General features: G+C 42.6%; 1 protein-coding gene across 1 annotated transcript in view; it reads right to left on the bottom strand.

The window, feature by feature from the left end:
- The window catches only part of LOC306961110 (voltage-dependent T-type calcium channel subunit alpha-1I-like), a gene marked incomplete at its 3' end in the record, with an annotated part of 413,594 nt that overhangs the window by 173,906 nt on the left and 224,891 nt on the right, over window positions 1-14,797 (bottom strand). Inside the window, exons 18-19 of the mRNA XM_079553726.1 lie at window positions 2,998-3,121; window positions 2,789-2,857 (exon numbers count right to left, since the gene is read on the bottom strand). Coding sequence (XP_079409852.1) covers window positions 2,789-2,857; window positions 2,998-3,121 — 193 coding nt within the window. The remainder of the gene's footprint in view (window positions 1-2,788; window positions 2,858-2,997; window positions 3,122-14,797) is intronic.

Here is a 14,797-nt window from a genome sequence, read left to right as displayed (position 1 = left end):
TAACCCACGGTGCAGCAAAAGAAGAGTCACAGCAGGGACAGAGGCCAGAGGCGACTGGGTTACCGGCCTAAGTACATTGGTAGGTTTGAATAAGTGAGTAAGTAGGTTTATATGAGCACTAAGTTCAACAAATCATCTGCAAAGGACAGTGATGTACCTGAACGCGTTCATTGAACGAAAGTTCATGAACGCGTTCATATTTTGGGCGAACGTGAACTGAACGCACAGTGGTACTGCCTGATGAACGAAACCGTGAACGCGTTCATTCTGGTGTCTGTGAACGGCATTTCCTGTTCTTTTTACGTTCGTTCATTATGGAGCCAGATTTCTTATATCAGTGAATATAAAACCTCGCTGCGCCATCAGAGTTTACCAGCGGTTCTAAACTCCGGCGGGTCCGCGGTGTAGCTCGCGCTCGCTCCGCCCCCGCGCCACCAGCCCAACTGTGTCCAGTTCTGTGGCGGTGACTCTGCTGTTTATGGCCCTGGCACTGGTAACCTGTGGGTCCACACGGTGCCGCAGCAGCCACAGTGTGAGGTGACGAAGCGAGTCTCCCTTGTGTAACTCCTCTCTGCTCCGCGGTGCCACTCATTTGCATAAAGCCACAATATGGAGTTTTTTAACTACAAATTAGCTTCTATAACGATCTTATTCACATGATTAATTTACCAAATTAACACAAATGCAATTGAATATTTGTAGCTTAACTTTCCACTAAGAATTTACAAATTAAACTTAAAAATAATAATAATAATAATAAAATAAAATATGATTAACAAAGATATCCGAAATCCACTCTGAAAACAGTGAAAGGCTGACATGAAAGAGCTTTAACACTAAGTGAGGAGGCCATAATATTTTTGGCTCATGGCTGAAGTCAACTTTCTCCAGCTCTTCCAAGGTTGGAAAAAATGCATCTCAAAATACAGATTGTTGCTTTAAGATATGGAATATAAAAATATTTCCCTGAGAGGGGAAATATAGATCTCACCTATTCCACCCCTGATCTGTTTTCATGCCTGAATAACAGCTCGCAGCAATAAAAAAAAAAAAAAAAAAAAAAAAAAAGAACTATGAACTAGTTCATTTTTGGAACTATGAACAAACTAGTTCATTTTGAAATGTGTGAACTGAACTTTAACTAGTTCATGTAGAAAATGAACTTTCCCAACACTGGCAAAGGAAGTGACATTGTAGATCAGGAGGATCATGGAAGGGAAAGTTATTCAAGTCCTCAAAGTGCCTCACACAAGGGGTTTTTGTGGTAAGCTACAGTGTGTGTTTAGTCACAGTTTCGAGCAGACTGACAGAAGAGCGGCTGCGCCAACAGGCCCCCTGACCACCAAGCCCTCGCTCACACCGGCCGCCTGAGGTTCCTCATTGTTCCCCCATCCAGGTACAAACCAGCCCGACACTGCGTAGTTTCAGATATCGGCAGTGTTGGGGACTTAAAAATGTATTCCGTTACAGAATACTTGAAAATGTATTTTGTAACGTATTCCCTTACTCTGGCCAATCAGAGTACTGTATTCTGAATACTTTAAATACACGGTATATTACTGTAGTGTATACTCTTGATGTAGGATAAAAAACATGTGCCTGTTCCTTGCACTGCCGTTAATTAATGCTTTAGTCAAGAATGAGACAATAAAAAGTGCTTAACAGGTTGTGTATCTGCTGTTGTAAATGTGCAGCCGCTCCAGTCTGCAGGTCATAACACGGGACAACCACGGCCCACACGGGGAGCCAGTGTTAGAAAGACACATAGACAAGCTTTCATCTTTATTTTTGTGTTGGGAGGACAGTCTTTTTATGAACCATTGGAGAATTGCTGCATTACTTTGCATCACACTCGACTGAGGAGTTTGGGGAAATGAAACTGCAGCAGCTAACCCGCTAACTTAGCTTACTGCTACTGCTAACAACAACAACAACAACAACAACCAACAACAACAACCAGCCTTCACTCTAAATCTGGGGTCCTCAAATCTGGCCCACGAGATGAAAAAAAAAGTAAGTCTCAGCTCATTCCTGTGCGGAGTGAGGATATTTTAACTAAATAACCAGTTTACTCATTCCAGCCACTAGGAGGCAATTTGAATAAATAAAACATAATTCCACAGGTGTCCAGCAGAGGGCACTGACATAAGAGATCAGAATATAAACACATTAGAGCCACGTGGTAAATGAAGCTTAACCACAGAGTGTGGAGAGAATGAATAATGACGACAGGACTTTGAGAAACTTGTGAACAGGCTTGTAAAGCACAAGTGTAAGAAGTTACTTTGGTCACATCACATAATGATGTTTCATTTGAAAATATAAATAAACGGAAACTAAAACAACGTGTAAAGACTTGATCACTGTTTTTGCAAACCACTACAGTGAAACAAATATGAGCCTGAATCAAGTGTTGATCTTGTGGATAAAGTCGTGTGGACGACTGTGGTATTTTGCTCTGAGTCATTATATGTAATAGCCAACCCGGTCCGGCCCCCCATCACAGTCAGGAACTATAACGTGGCCCCCAGAGAAAAAAGTCTGAGGACCCCTGCCCTAAATGATTGAAAACATAGTGAAAAGTTAAGACAGAGATTTGCATCTACCTTGTGTGTTCAAACCAAATCCAGACCAAAAACTCAGTCTAAAAAGCTGCTAAATAGATCTAATATTAGTCTAAACAACAGTGCAGACACACCAACCACTGTGCCACACTCAAGTTTCTTCTTTTCCAAAGCCTGAAATTCCCTCGGACAGTTTTTTGCTAAGGATCAAATAGTGTTTTTACCTTGACGGTCATCTCGGCCACAAAGATGGCGGTGAAGATGTAGTTGGACATGGTCAGAAGCAGACGCTCCTGAAACCCAAACAACACACGCTTTACAAAGGACCAAAGCAGCAGTGAGAATGCATGAGAATGCGTTTGCTCCACTGTCGGCCCGTCTTAACCCCCTCGTGAGGCTTTGTGAGGGGGGGGGGTCGGCGCGGGTCACTCACCAGGCTGCCCTGCAGGATCCGCGGCCGCTCCAGAGCCACCGTGATGCAGTTGAGGAAGATGAAAACCAGGACGATGTAGTCGAAGAGTTTGTGAGCGATGATGGACTGACACATCCGGCGAAACCTGAGACACAAGAAGCAGCCATTCACCAAGCGGCCACAAGGGGGCAGCAAGAGCAGTATTTTGTTTTTTTTGTTTTACCACTTCAACATTCAACACTAAATTCCGCTAATTGTCTGCACCCACCACTCCTCCTCTCCTCTTGCAGCATAAACTGAGCCCATTGTGAGCTATAAAAAGCTAATCACCCTTTTATTTCATCTCAAATTCTGCAGAAAGATTATTTCTCACTGCGCTTTCGTCACAATCGCGAACACCGGCTCCGTTCCCGTTTACACGTCTTATTAGTGTGCACATAAAATCTGACAAACCGCTGCCAGGAAGTCCAAACTCTCCTGTTCTCTAATGTGTTACCTTCATAATTAAAGGGGCTAGATGCAAGTTGGCCATTTTAAACTCACTACTGCCACCTCAGGTCATACGTGTAACTGCAGCTTCTATATTAAGCTTGTGAAATGACGGCACTTCAGACCCGAAGTCACACCTTTCTGAGCGACAGTGCAGGATTTTAGAGGCAGTTGAACAGGTCTGAGCTCGTTCTACACCTCAGAGCTGGTGTGGCCAACACGCGGCTCTTTGCATGACTGGATATGTTTAATACAATGCGGCTTTTTGCAAAAATAATTGGTAAATATTTCCCATAAACTGTAACAGTCTCCAACCATCGTCTGCAAACCCTGTTTCCATCTCTACCCATGAGAGTCTGAATCTCCTCCTTTTGGAGGCGGAGTAAAAGGAGCCCGTGCAGCTTCACTCACAGCAGGATGTAGTTAAACAACAGGCAGATCGTGGCTCTGGGATCAGCTTCTGCTCTTCAGGTTCCTGATCAGCTACTCTTTATTTGATGTACTTTGGCCTCATATTCACATAAAAAGATCAAAATTAGGAAATGGAAAAAAGCGGAGCTCTAACGAAGCGTATGATGTGAAGCGCGACATCGTAACGTGGAAATACACAAAGTCATGACTTTTCTTTCACATGTGACTGAAACTGTAACAAATACAACTTAAAACAGACTCTCAGTCGTCCAGAGGCTCCTGGTTAAAGTTTATGAACTTTGTGCAGCCCAGAGTGCGTTCTCTGCACAGGCCAGTCAGGACCGAGCTGCACTGAGCCACAGGCCAGGGGCGGGTCAGAGGAGGGGGCTCAGTGGGCAGGGCCCCACATACAAACACACCCCAGCATTAAAAAAACAACAACATCTAATTCTGTCTCAGTCAGAGCAGGAAACACAACATTTCAGTTAATATACATGTATTTCAATCTTGGTGAGGAGTAAAACCATTAAATCTAACACAATTATTGAACAAAAAAAAAGCAAAAGGCATAAAGTTATAGTTTACTGTGATTAAATAAAACGGTCACGTTCTATTTAATCACAATAAACGACCGCCCCGGGATCTCGCTAATGGTTGGTGCCTTTGTGGCTCTTCACAGGATCAAGGTTGAACATTTGGGCTCTTGGTCTCTGACTGCCCCCCCTGCCTTAGGACATGGCTGGAACATGTAGGGGGAGGAAATTAGATAATAATACAATTTTTAAACTCCGTATAGTCCCTTTAAGTACCGCTGTAACGTAACGAGCTACTTTTCCAGTTGGAGAAACGAGCAAACTTAATGTGTTACTTTTAACGTTACCCAACACTGTTCTGGAGTCGAGAAGAGACTGACTTTTAAATTTTAACCCTGAAATAAGTAAACAGTGAATATTTCAGAGGTAAGGAAGCACCGTTGTGTGGATTTTAATGCTGCTCGTTTGAAGGCGGCTGGTTTTCCCCTGTGGAACAGCTGCATTCACAATAGAAAACCTTGAAAATAACAAAACCTCGGCTCTGCGTGAGCTCAGTCAGCTCCGCTCTCTCCCTACAGTCTCGGCTTCGACCTCAGAGCTCCCGGGCCCAAAGACAGACTCAGGACGAGGAAAGCAGGGGCTCCAACCTTTTCATTTCCACTGTTTCTTTACATCACGATAAAATTGAGAAAATGCAAATAATCAGTTCCATTTGTTTTAGTGTAATGAGAGCCTTGATATTGAGGAGCAGATGACACTCACATAACACACTTCTGACTCTGCTCAGATCATGTTTAGTTTAGATCCATTAATCCTGCATTCTCACATTTTTCCAAACATAAACAATTAGTGACGCACGATAATGCCAATTTCAACCGATAACCGATAACTCCGCATGTCCCGATACCGATAACCGATAATGACACCGATGATTATGTATATGTATTTTCACTTTATTTTGTGACAAGAACTCAATGTAACAGTTCTGCCCAAAATGTAGTAACTCTACCAGACAATATCCCTCGTGTTGCCTTCGCGGGTCTTTTTGACCCGCTGGTATGTTCCGGGCATTTGGATGCAAGGTTACACAAGGGGGCGCCCTTCCAACAAATGTGAGTTGACTTTCTTCAGAGTGAGACTTTAGGTCAGACACCATGAGTGACAGTGACATGACGCTAAATACAGTGAGCTCTTTGTTTCCAGTAAAAAGGCCGAGGCCTCATTGCTCTTCAGTCACAGACTGAGAAGTGAAGAAGGAAGTCATGGAGCTTCTGCTTTACACAGAACTTCTGCTGCATGTAAGAGCCATATTATATCAAATCAAATCTTGTAATCTGTAAAGCACTTTGTGATACCTTTTGGTATGAAAAGTGCTTTATAAATAAAGTTTGATTGATTGTTTGATCATATCCTGAAACTCAAATCTGTAGTAAAAACATAATATATGGAAAATAATTACAATTTCAAAAATGCTGTATCTAATAAAAAATGTTTCTTTTTTTAAAAATTTGTATGCATTTGTATCTGCTGTAGGTCATGTTTGACCCAGTTCCTCTGAGTCGTGGTGCAGCAGGACTGATGTGGACAGATGTTACAGAAGAAGCTCGTGAGGTTCATTTCTTCAACAGTTTCTATAGTAACTATTTTCTCCAAAGTAAAAGTAGATCTACCACAGTCCTGTCCACATCTGTCATGGTCCACATCTGTCATGGTCCACAGGACCCACCACGACTCAGAGGAACTGGGACACACATGACTTTACTGCAGATACAAATGGTTTGGTTTTTTTTTTTTTTTTTTTTTTTTTTTTTTTTTTTTTTAGAATGAGAGTAAATAAAACTTTTTTTGATTAGATACATGATTTTCAAATATTTTTCTTTTTGTAATTGTAATAATTATTTCCATATATTATGTTTTTACTACAGACTTGAGTTTCAGGATATGATTAATCAATCTTTATTTATGAAACACTTTGCGTAGCAACAGGTATCACAAAGTGCTTTACAGATTACAACCTTTGATATGATATGATATGACTCTTACCTGCAGCAGAAGTCTGAAGTTCTGTCTAAAGCAGAAGCTCCATGACTTCCTTCTTCACTTCTCAGTCTGTGACTGAAGAGCAATGAGGCCTCAGCCTTTTTACTGCAAACAAACAGCTCACTGTATTTAGCGTCATGTTACTGTCACTCATGTCTGACCTAAAGTCTCACTCTGAAGAAAGTCAACTCACATTTACACTGAGAAGGTTGGAAGGGCGCCCCCTTGTGTCACCTTGCATCCAAATGCCCGGAACATACCAGCGGGTCTAAAAGACCCGCGAAGGCGACACGAGGGTTAAACAAGTGTATAAATATAAATCAAATAATGAGTTTTACTTTGGGTTTGAGTCTCCACCTTTTTCTAAAGCTCTGGGTTTTTACAGTTCCATCATCTGAGCAGATCTGACTCTGCTCATCTGTCACATCTTATTAAAAAGAAAAAAAAGAAGAATATTACTACTACTACTTCCTTCCTAGTATTTTTCTTTTTGTTGACATGATACAAATGAATTCTTATTTACAATGCTGGAATATAGACAGTATTACAGTATTTCACTGAGTCTCGAGGCGTCTCTGACATGAGAGAGAAGTGATGCCAAATCTGTGACAGATTCAACTTTGACTAATAATACGATACTACAGCACAATTTTTTTTTACAACCCTATCCATCAAAATCAAGGAGAGAAATGATCCCTAGCGAAACCAATGCTGGCTACTTTAAAGGGGCTAGATGCAAGTTTGCCATTTTATGCTCACTACTGCCACCTCAGGCCATATGTGTAACTGCAGCTTCTATATTAAGCTTGTGCATGACGGCACTTCAGACCCGAATTAACACCTTTATGAGTGACAGTGCAGGATTTTAGAGGCAGTTGAACAGGTCTGAGCTCATTCTACACATTAGGACATGGCTGGAACATGTAGGGGGAGGAAAATATTTAATTTGAACATTTTTAAAGGGGGGGTATTATGCAAAATGGACTTTTTCAAGCTTTACATCATGTTATTATGTCACTCCCTCATTAAAAACATGGCTGAAGTGTTGCCTTGGCACATTCACGTATTTGTGAGTAATCTTTAATCTGAAATAGGCCTCTGTCTCTTTAAGAACCTCTGAGCCTTTAGACACGCCCCCTCCACACGCTGTCTGTGGCATCAGTGGGGAGGGGGTTCTGCTGAGGAGCAGTGGTTGGTTACTCGGCTGGTGACCAAAGCTCGGAGGCGTCTCCAGGAGGTGGGGGCGTTCCTAGGAGGACTCAGGCAAACCTATCCCTAAAATGGCCGCCATCAGAGTTTTTACAGATTACTCAGAAATACGTGAATGTGCCAAGGCAACACTTCAGCCATGTTTTTAATGAGGGAATGACATAATAACATGATGTGTGTAAAGTCCATTTTGCATAATACCCCCCCTTTAAGGCACCAGAAGCGAAAAGCGGGTATCGTTAAGGTACCCAAATGTTTGCAGATTATGTTGGGCCTGTTCAGGACATAAAGAGGATGCATCTAAACGTTGTCTGGACTTGTTGAATAGAGACATGAGGTTCGTGCGGCTCAGCCTGAAAGAACAGATCTCTGGTTTGACGACAGAGAGACAATGAGTACTTTGTTGTAAAAGGTCAACTTGAGACTGACCTGAGCTTCATTATAATATCACAGCATTTCAAAAGCCTGGGAAAAGGGCGATATGTTAAAGGCAGCGAAATGTCAACCTGCGATCGAGAACTTTTCACGATAACACACTGTAGGAGAGCGAGAAAAGCGATTATACTTCTCAGAGAAAACCTGGAGGTGGAGGTTATCGGTTCATATTTGCTCAGAGAGGAGGAGGGAATGGATTTGGCCAGAAGTCTCGTCTTTCTCCGCTCGGTAATCTGAAGCTGAGCCGTTTATATTTATGTAGAGTCTTCCCTCTCCCCAGACGCCTCCTCAGCTTCTCCAAAGGGGAGATCGTGGTGTTCCCAGGCCACATGTCCCAGTATTATGGAAACATGTTCAAAGGAAAAGTTCTCAGTAAAATGTGTCGCCTTGGGAGAATTTTAGGTTTATTTTGAGCGAAACATTGTCCTTTTTCCTTCCAAATACCATTTTTAAGTAATTACTTTCTAAATAAACAGAGGTAGGGGGTACACGGACGACCATTGAAAGGCCCAAGGGGTACACAAGACAATAAAGGTTGGGGATCACTGTCTTGTGGGACGCCCCAGCGGCATCGAAGGAAGGGTCAAATGCAGTGAACAAAGTATACCTTAACCTCTTCACTCCCGCCTGAAATTTTTTTCCCTGAAGTTTCTTTTTCCTCACGTCATTTTTTTTTTTTTTTTTTTTTAAACTTTTTTTTGTTTATTCCCCCACATTTTTGTCCTTTTTTGTCAATTTTTTTTGTTAATTTTTTAGCACATTTTGTCACATTTTTGTCATTTTTTGTCACATTTTTGTCACATTTTTGTCACATTTTTGTCACATTTTTGTCAATTTCTTGTGACATTTTTGTCCTTTTTTGTCACATTTTTGTCATTTTTTTGACACATTTTTGTCATTTTTTTTGTCCTTTTTTGTTACATTTTTGTCATTTTTTTTGTCATTTTTTGTCACATTTTTGTCATTTTTTTGTCACATTTTTGTCATTTTTTTGTCACATTTTTGTCATTTTTTGTCACATTTTTGTCATTTTTTTGTCACATTTTTGTCATTTTTTTGTCACATTTTTGTCAATTTCTTGTGACATTATTGTGACATTTTTGCCACTTTTTCATCAATTCTTTGTCAAACTTTTCTCACTTTTTTGTCACATTTCCATCATTGTTTTCGTCTCAGTTTTGTTGCTATTTTCACAGCTTATTTTCCAGAAGCTTTTGGACTGAGGTAAAGCCAAACTGGAGAAAATGTGCTCGGTTCAGGCGGGAGTTAAGAGGTTAAGGCCGTCTCTGGAATGAACTTCCTTTGTGATTGCGTTCCCTCGATTCTGTGGAGACTTTTAAAAAGCAACTTAAGACCCATCTGTTTAAAAAGGCTTTTGAGAGCAGATAGAGCTGCCTCTTTGAATACATATGTTTTACTGTCTTTTACTGTTTGTTTTAGTTGCTGTCCACTGTAAAGCACTTTGTGACCTCTGTCTGTGAAAAGCGCTTTGTAAATAAAGATTACTTACTTAGTTTTTGTAATTCATACAGTCCTACAGTCATACAGGAGCAGTGGTTGGTTACTCGGCTGGTAATGAAAGCTCGGAGGCGTCTCCAGGAGGTGGGGGCGTTCCTAGGAGGACTCAGGCAAACCTATCCCTAAAATGGCCGCCATCAGAGTCTTTACAGATTACTCAGAAATACGTGAATGTGCCAAGGCAACACTTCAGCCATGTTTTTAATGAGGGAATGACAGAATAACATGATGGAAAGCTTGAAAAAGTCAATTTTGCATAATACCTAGGGCTGCTCGATTATTGAAAAAATAATAATCACGATTATTTTTTTCATAATTGAAATCACGATTATTCAAACGATTATTTGTTGCCTTTAAAAAATCCATCAAAAAAGTGACAAAAGTCCAGCAAAAGTGACAAAAATCCAGCAAAAAAGCGACAAAAAGCCATAAAAAAAAGACAAAAATCCATAAAAAAAGACTAAAATCCAGCAAAAAAATGACAAAAATCCAGCAAAAAAGTGACAAAAATCCATAAAAAACGACAAAAATCCATAAAAAAAAGACTAAAATCCAGCAAAAAAGTGACAAAAATCCATAAAAAAAAGACAAAAATCCATAAAAAAGTGACAAAATTCCATCAAAAAAATTACAAAAATCCAGCAGAAAAAGACAAAAATCCATCAAAAAAGTGACAAAAATCCAGCAGAAAAAAAGAAAAAAATCCAGCAAAAAAGTTACAAAAATCCAAAAATTAGGAAAAAATAAAAAAATAAAAAAATTGAAAAAAATAAAAAAATGAAAAAAAAAATTATAATCGTTTTTTTGCGATTATGCTAATTTTGTAATCGTTTACTGTTGTAATCGAAATCGTAATCGAATTTCGATTAATTGCGCAGCCCTAATAATACCCCCCCTTTAAGACATTACTTTACAGACGCCGAGCACTTCCGTGCCGCTGTGACGACACAAGTGAGCAGGTCAGTCGTTCACCAGCAGAGGGCGGCGCAGGAGGATTGCTGAATGAAGCCAAAAACCGCTCTGGGGGTGTTTTTAATATGGAAATAGCATGACGACGTGGCTAAAAGCTCCAAAAAGTCGATTTTCCAGGATATAGGACATTTAATATAAAAGCATTAATTGTTTCACCACCAATTCTTCGTTGTTCTTTTGAGAAACCTCCGCTGTCACAGAAGAAAGTCTCACCGTCTTATCTTTACACAATCCTTCTGCCACGATCTGAAGTCTCAAACAAAACTCTTTTGTCTCCCCGAGCCGTCTCCCTCTCATCTCTGTGTCGCTGCTCCGGGAGAGAAGAAATCAATGTACTAATCTGAGCGCTTTTCTCGCCGACCTGGCAACCCTGTCCCTTTATCTGGCCGCTCTCATCGATCGGGCCCCGCGCTCCCGTCGTTTGTTTGTGCGACTTGCCGCCGGACACGGAGAGACGGCTGTTTTCGGCGGCGCTTGACACAGTTCACGCCGTCGGGACGGGTGTGAAAGGTGCCAAACCGGCGCAGAATAACAAATCGATTGACGCCGGGCTGGATTTAGCCGTCGAAAATCCCCCCTTTGAGTCGAGTTTTACTGGAAACGATGCATGAAAATAAGAAGAGGCTCGAGGGTAAAAGACTCTAAACTCAAAATCACATTTCTTGACCTTGTGACCAAGCAGTGAGGCCAGTCAGGATCGTCTTCAGAGGTTTGTAAGCTCGCAGTTCTACACTCACCATTTCGGCTTTACCCAAATCTAAAAGCCTACACAGCCGACAGCACGGTGTATTTTCCTTGTGTTGTCATCACTTCTTGATTGTATTTTTGGTGCTCATAATAAACTAACTATATTGGTCTTAAAGCAGTACTAAGTAACTCATGCCCCTAGAGGCCATAAACGCCACTGCAGGAGTCCTGGCATGTTGTGTTTTTTTACTCATTAATTGTCCGTGAGAGTAAATACTACGCTGTACATCCAGTTACACAAAGGAGATATTTTTTTTTCACTCAAACGTTGCTGTAAATACTGTTTAAGTGGTGCTAGCCCGCAGTTAGCTTTGCCCGTTAGCCTGTTAGCTTCCTCTTCGTGATTCCATTAGTGTGTATTGGGGCCAGGAAAGTTGCAATTGTGTTTTTCTGGCCAGAGACACCAGGGGGGGCCCTTCCCCACTCTTTTCAATATTACTCAAGTAGAAGTAAAAGGTTCTTTTTAGCGTGTGTTAGCGTGTGTGTTAGCGCTAGTGTTAGCGTGTGTGTTAGCTTGTGTGTGTTAGCTTGTGTGTTAGCGCGTGTGTTAGTGTGTGTTAGCGAGTGTGTTAGCGAGTGTGTGTTAGCGCGTGTGTTAGCTCGTGTGTTAGTGTGTGTTAGCGTGTGTGTTAGCGTGTGTGTTAGCGTGTGTGTTAGCTTGTGTGTTAGCGTGTGTGTTAGCGTGTGTGTTAGCGTGTGTGTTAGCTTGTGTGTTAGCATGTGTGTTAGCGCGCGTGTGTTAGCGCGCGTGTGTTAGCGCGCGTGTGTTAGCGCGCGTGTGTTAGCGAGTGTGTGTTAGCGCATGTGTTAGCATGTGTGTTAGCGTGTGTGTTAGCGTGTGTGTGCTAGCGTGTGTGTTAGCTTGTGTGTGTTAGCATGTGTGTTAGCATGTGTGTTAGCATGTGTGTTAGCGTGTGTGTTAGCGTGTGTGTTAGCGTGTGTGTTAGCGTGTGTGTCAACGCGTGGGTTAGTGTGTGTGTTAGCATGTGTGTTAGCTTGTGTGTTAGCGTGTGTGTGCTAGCGTGTGTGTGTTAGCTTGTGTGCTAGCATGTGTGTTAGCATGTGTGTTCGCGCGTGTGTTAGCATGTGTGCTAGCGTGTGTGTTAGCATGTGTGTTAGCGTGTGTGTTAGCATGTGTGTTAGCGTGTGTGTTAGCGTGTGTGTTAGCGTGTGTGTTAGCGTGTGTGTTAGCGTGTGTGCTAGCGTGTGTGCTAGCGTGTGTGTTAGCTTGTGTGCTAGCATGTGTGTTAGCATGTGTGCTAGCGTGTGTGTTCGCACGTGTGCTAGCATGTGTGCTAGCGTGTGTTAGCATGTGTGTTAGCACGTGTGCTAGCGCGTGTGCTAGCGCGTGTGTTAGCGCGTGTGTTAGCGCGTGTGTTAGCGCGTGTGTTAGCGCGTGTGTTAGCGCGTGTGTTAGCGCGTGTGTTAGCGCGTGTGTTAGCGCGTGTGTTAGCGCGTGTGTGTGCTAGCGTGTGTGTTAGCTTGTGTGCTAGCATGTGTGTTAGCATGTGTGCCAGCGTGTGTGTTAGCATGTGTGCTAGCGTGTGTTAGCATGTGTGTTAGCGCGTGTGTTAGCGCGTGTGTTAGCGCGTGTGCTAGCGCGTGTGTTAGCGCGTGTGTTAGCGCGTGTGCTAGCGCGTGTGTTAGCGCGTGTGTTAGCGCGTGTGTTAGCATGTGTGCTAGCGTGTGTTAGCATGTGTGTTAGCGCGTGTGTTAGCGCGTGTGTTAGCGCGTGTGTTAGCGCGTGTGTTAGCGCGTGTGTTAGCGCGTGTGTTAGCGCGTGTGTTAGCGCGTGTGCTAGCGCGTGTGTTAGCGCGTGTGTTAGCGCGTGTGTTAGCGCGTGTGTTAGCGCGTGTGTTAGCGCGTGTGCTAGCACGTGTGTTAGCGCGTGTGTTAGCGCGTGTGTTAGCGTGTGTGCTACCTTGTGTGTGCTAGCTTGTGTGTGTTAGCGCGTGAGTTAGCCATAATGAAGCTGTTGCAGATGTCAACTCCTTATAACTGCATTGTGAAGTAACTTTACTTATAGCTGTGATATTTATATTTATTTTACTGCGAACAATGCGTGGGCGGATCCGCTCGGAGAGAGGGGGCGGAGTTAACTGAACCGAAGCGTCTTGTCTTCCGGGTTTGCAAAATAGGGACTACAGGTGGAAATTAGCTACAACCTGGTACAGCATCGCTCCCTTTTGAGGTTAATGTGTACACTGTCCCTGTTCAAATAAATAAATAAACTAGTACCCCCAGAAAATACTTATATTTCTCACAAAAAATAGTACTCCATAGCGGTAGAGGTACAACATATCATATAAATGCCTAAACTTCACTTTGGGATGGCTATAATCGCAGACACAGATCCCTCCAGCGCCTCCTTTAGCAGTTTTCAGGTGCCTCTCAGCAGAATGTGCCTGTGCAGCGGTTTTCCCTCCGCGGTTCTGCTCCGCTGCTCCCTCCTGTTGAACCCCCTGCACCACCAGCCTTTGAGAGCTCTCAGACCTGTTACCAAATGCCAAACCCAACCTTACTTTGAAATGAACACATGGAGTGGAGCAGAGAGGAGAGGAAAGGTCAATGGATTCCACTCTCGGAGCTTAAGAAAGAGTCTGAACTCGAGGGGAAACCTTGGTGAGGCCCGTTCTATTCTCTCTGAGCCTCCTGAGCCTTTCGACCAAGTTCTAAAGCGCGATATGCCGAGCACCTGCCCCCATTCAGGAGTCTGTTAGTGCCAGTGCAGGCCTCCATTTTGTTTGTTTTAAAAGAGAACATGGACAAAGCACTGACCTGTTCCTCTTTCAAAGTTCACATGATTTTTGCTCCTTCTTTTCATTTTGATTTAGTTTTTACAAGTTGGCAAAAACATCTCGAGATTTTTAGTCATAGGTTTAGTCTCATTAACTAATTTTATACCACGGTCTGGGTGAATACTGGATTCTGATTGGCGGGTGCATTATTTTGGTGTAACCGCACACGTAGTCCGGTAGTTAAATCACTGGGATATCACTCCGCTGTGGCGTCGCCATAGCAACGCATGACACAGCTGAATCAGATAAAGGCGTAATTAGTGACTGACAGGAACGTGTGAGATGGATTTAGTGTTTGCTAAATGTTTGTAGAGGAGAGTGAGCAGCTAGGTTAGCTACTGTTAATAACATATGAGCTTTACATTTCTATTGAAAACGGTTAAGACTATTCATCATTTTCAGGCGTACATAAAATGATCCTGCATTTAAACATATTTGTCTGGATTAGTAAAGTCAAACATAAAAGTTTCAGTTGGGGGGGCCCAGGTGTGAGCGACTCCACCGCAGCTGTTTCCATAAACAGTTGAGCTGGTTGAGCTAGCTAGCTTTAGCTTCAGGTTAAACCTTGTAAAAGGTAAATAACTCCTGCCCACGAGTGCTGCATATCGGTGTTTACTTCCAGGGAAAAGTGTTTCCGGGTTAGTCCTGTTGTGTTGTGATTCTGTGCTG

The sequence above is a fragment of the Gobius niger genome, assembly GCF_951799975.1.
Source record: "Gobius niger genome assembly, chromosome: 3".
Taxonomy (NCBI): Eukaryota; Metazoa; Chordata; class Actinopteri; order Gobiiformes; family Gobiidae; genus Gobius; species Gobius niger.
This window is presented reverse-complemented; position numbering and strand designations above follow the sequence as displayed.